General features: G+C 38.3%; 1 protein-coding gene across 1 annotated transcript in view; it reads left to right on the top strand.

Moving 5' to 3' along the window:
- The window catches only part of AGGF1 (angiogenic factor with G patch and FHA domains 1), a 53,650-nt gene extending 50,338 nt beyond the window's left edge, over nucleotides 1-3,312 (top strand). Inside the window, exon 14 of the mRNA XM_006873302.1 lies at nucleotides 3,112-3,312. Coding sequence (XP_006873364.1) covers nucleotides 3,112-3,312 — 201 coding nt within the window. The remainder of the gene's footprint in view (nucleotides 1-3,111) is intronic.
- The last annotated feature ends 1,318 nt before the right edge of the window (nucleotides 3,313-4,630 follow it).

The following is a 4,630-nucleotide window of genomic DNA, read 5'->3' as shown; positions in this document are numbered from 1 at the left end:
GGTCACTATGAGTCGGTACCGACTCGATGGCATGTAACAACAACAAAATCACTGACAGGTGGGGACTATGCTTGAGCATCCTCACACATGGCAAGAGAAAGTTCTACCATTGAGCTACTACTGACTGTGAAAAGAAATGCTCCTGTTGTTAGGGTACTGTCAAGTCGGCTCCAACTCACAGTGACCCTGTGCACAACAGGACGAAACACTGCCCACCCCTGAGCTACCCTCACAGTTGTTACACTTGAGCCCATTGCTGCTGCCACTGTGCCAGTTAACCTCATAAGGGTTCTTCCTCATTTTCGCCGACCCTCTATATTACCAAGCATGATGTCCTTCTCCAAGGACTAGTCCCTCCTGATACCATGGCTGAAGCATGAGAGATGGAGTCTGGCCATCCTGGCTTATAAGGAGTAATCGGAGTGTACTTCATTCAACAATGATTTGTTTCTTCTTCTGCGGTCTGCATTGTTCATTGTCCAACTTTTCACATTCATATGAGGCCATTGAAAATACTATGACTTGCGCCAGGTGCATCTTAATCCTCAAACCTGCTATCTTTGCTCTGGAACACTTTAAAGCGGTCTTGTGCAGTACATTTTCCTAATTCAAGTGTCTTTTGATTTCTTGACTGCTATGTTGACTGGATCCAAGCAAAATGAAGTCTTTGACAACTTCAATCTTATCTCCATTTATCATGATTCTCTTAATTGGTCCAGTTGTCAGGACATTTGTTTTCTTTACTTTGAGGTTCAACCTATATTTAAGGCTGTAGTCTTTGATCTTTGTAAGAATTTTAAGTCCTCCTCACTTTCAGCAAGGTTGTACCATCAAATCACAGGTTGTTAATGAATCTTTTTCCAGTCTTGATGCCACGTTCTTCCTGTAACCCAGTCTCGGATTATTTTTTTCAGCATACAGATTGAAATGAGTATAGCAAAAGAATACAATTCTGGCACAGTTGTGGGATGACATCACGAACATCATGCAGGACGAAAGCAAAAGGTCATTAAAAAGACAGAAAAGATCAAAATGGATTTCAAAAGAGATTTTCAAACTTGCTCTTAAACATAGAGATGCTAAAGCAAATGGAACAAATGAGGAAGTAAAAGAGCTGAATAGAAAATTTCAAAGGGCAGCTCAAGAACACACAGCACTTCTCAAGCTAAAAGAACTGAAAGATAAAAAAATTCAAGTCTTGATTTACAGTATTGAAGAACTCCATGGGTCTGTATAACTCCCACCGATAGTACTGAAGGCATTGTCAAAAAGTTATAACCTGAAAACGATACATGTTGGTTTGATTCCACAGTACTGTGGTTCATAGTAGGTCCAAATTTTCTTTCATATAACCTTTAAAAGTAATGAGTCTAAAACCTTTCTTAATAACTACTCTCCACTAGTGTGGCACTGTAGGATAAGCACTGGACTGCAAACCCCAAAGTCAGCAGTCAACTCCACCAGCTGCTCCTCTGAAACCCTGTACAGGGTTACTATGAGTAGAACAGACTCAACAGCACTTAACAACTGGTGTGGCACTCTGGCTTAATGCGCTGGATGGTAAGGTCAGTGATTCAAGCTCACCACCTGTTCTTCAGAAACCCTATACAAAGTTGCTGTGAGTCAGAACTGACTTGACGGCACTTAACAAGAACAACATGAGCAAATGGTCCCACTATTTTAGAAATAGTATGGTGCTTCCTCAGAAAGTTGGAAATAGAAATACCATATGATCCACAAGAAATATGAGCCATAACATGAGTAGGTATATGCACACCAGTGTTCATACACTGTTCACAATAGCAAAAGGATGTAGACAGCCTAAGTGCCCATCAATGGGTAAACAAGCTTTGGTACCTACTCACAATGGACTATCATGATATCTGGAAGAACAACAAGGAAGCTGCAAGCCACCGCATAACATGGATGAACCTTGAGGACATTATGCTGAGTGAAATTAGTCAGTCACAAAAGGACAAATATTGCATAAGACCATTATTGTAAAAGCTTAAGATACCCATACTACAAGGCAAAAAAAGAACTTGAACAGAACCAACTTGACAACACTTAACTACAGCAACAATACTTAAATAATAGGTGAATCAGTGTTCATAAAACATCGTTGTGCTCAGTTTCATTGATGTAGATTAGAAAGAATATGTGTTTTGTAGTCAGACCTAGATTAGAATATATGCTCTATCATTTTTTTTCTTAATGTAACTTTGGGAATTTTTAAATCTTAATTTTCATAAGCAAAATGAGGATGTTTTTGTTGTTAAATGATGTGACTCGTAGCTACCCTGTGTGGTGGTTTCCAAGGCTTTAAATCTTCTCTAGAGCAGAAAACCTCATTTTTCTCCCTCAGGGAGACTGGCAGGATCAAACCAAGGACCTTGTGGTTTGCACTCTAGTGCTTATTGTATGGGCCACCATGCTCCCCAAACTGGAGATAGTAAGAATAATTATTTTCAGGGGTGTCATGACTGTAAAGCCCCTAACATAACGTTGTTGTTTTTAAGTGCCGTCAAGTCGTTCCTACTCATAGCAACTCTGTATTTCTGAGGAGCACCTGGTGAACTTGAACCACCGACCTTGCAGTTCAGACAAACTTTGCAATCCAGTGCATTAACCCACAGCACCACACCAGGGCTTTTAGGCCCTCACTAACTGGTGATTTAAGGTGTTCTCCAAATAAGGAGAAATCCTCCTCTTGGTTATGGGAATAAACAATGATTTTTTTTTAATGAGTTTGAATGTTTAACTTACATGTTCACTTAAATGAGGACAGAACAGTAAATTTAAATAATGTCTGTTGATTTCTGGCTAAAATGTGATACCCTGTTCTGCAGCATCTCTGTGAAATTTGGTGTGTGAAATTTGGTGAGTTAGTACTGTTCAAGGGATACACTATTTTTTGTAGCATCAACTGAACTTACTGAAGGTAGGACAATGTAGAAAATGAGTTTAGTGTATATGATGTGCCCTTCTGTATGTTTCTGATGCATTTGTCAAGTTTAGAATGTTTCTTATTTTTCACCAATCACTAATAAATGAAAGAATTATAGTTAGAAGTAGACTGTTTAAACTCTGAAATACATGTTTGCTCAACAGATTCAGCTTCAGCTTCGGCGAGCTCATGCAGGCTTGGGGACAGGGAAAGGATCCTCAATTGAAGATGTTCACCTTCTTCAAAACAAGAACAAAAAGAACTGGGATAAAGCACGAGAGAGGTTTGCTGAAAACTTCCCAGAAACTAAACCTCAAAAAGATGCCCCAGGATCTATGCCTTGGGTAAAAGGAAGTACAGAGTGAAGGTCAATCAGAGAACAAAGGTCAGACTTTAGAAGGACTTTGGAAACGACTACTGCTGAGCTTTGTCCTCTAGACACACAAGTGGCATAATTGCCCCCTCAGGACTCAAAAATGTGTAATAAAGTACGATTTAGTTACATTGCTAAACTTTGCAGCTTTCAAAAACAGTTTTTTTAAAATAAATGCTGACTGAATCATGTTATGCCGTAGTGGACTGAAGTTCACAGGACATGGATGAGGTTATCAAACTTTGTTATTTTATCTTGTCCTTCATTCATATCAACAGATGTCCATATAAGCCTGTAACCACTACTGCCCTAACTGTACATTTGTCCTTGTATTTTCATCCTGTCTCCTCTTACTCATTTCTGTAAGATGCACAACAACAACAACAACAAAAAACTACAGAACTTTATGAGAAACGGTTCTGGCCATGTGCATCCTTGTTTATCAAAACCCTTTAGAACCTAGATCAAAAGTGTTGAGATGGGTAGTGCTGCATAAATTTAATTATCCTTGAAATAACTTAAGTAATATCATTGAAGAACTGATGAACAGGTGACATATTGTAGAAAGTTTAAGCTTTTTGTTGTTTTCTTCTGTGAAGAATCTATTGATTTGTACTATATATTAAGCATTTACTTTTGGTTTGTTTCATAGCTAATGAGCTATATTTAGATATGAACAACTGAGTACAGTATTAAAATATTCAGTGTGCTGGCATATGTAGTTTTGATAAATCCCATTGCTGGCAATGGAGTTGTGCCAGAGAAATCTGATTGCTAGTGCAAACAGATGACCTAATCAGGGCCTCAAACTCAAGACATTTATTGCAAATGTACTCAAATGCAATAAAAACAATATTAACATTGAAAAGAGTGATTCATTGAAACAAAAATTTTAATACATTGGTCTGTTTTGAACATAGGACCAGCTAGCAGTTCCATCTTAAAGTTGGCAGAGCAGTGACAAAAAGGTAACCTGAAATATCAGAGAAGTGCACTGCAGCCTGCTGGGAATAGGTGTCACTTGTCTGGTGGTTAGTACTATTCTTCCCTCTGTTCAACTTTCTCTAAGCTTTTTGTTGGAATTAACACTGGAACTGCCCCTTTCTGACCATGAATTTAAGCTACAGTTCCCTTGTATTGTACAAAGAAATACTATAAGGTAAAGAAATGGGGAAAACAAAATTCTAGAGAAGAAAAAATAGTACAGCAGAAAAAATAATTCAGAGAGACAGACACTACCTTTGGGATTTCCATTTCAGAAAAAAGGGAAATAGGGAACAAGAAAAGGTCCTACATATATATATATGGAG

The sequence above is a fragment of the Chrysochloris asiatica genome, unplaced genomic scaffold (genome assembly GCF_000296735.1).
Source record: "Chrysochloris asiatica unplaced genomic scaffold, ChrAsi1.0 scaffold00234, whole genome shotgun sequence".
Classification (NCBI taxonomy): Eukaryota; Metazoa; Chordata; class Mammalia; order Afrosoricida; family Chrysochloridae; genus Chrysochloris; species Chrysochloris asiatica.
Note: the sequence above shows the minus strand (reverse complement) of the source record. Positions and strands in the feature narration are given on the sequence as shown.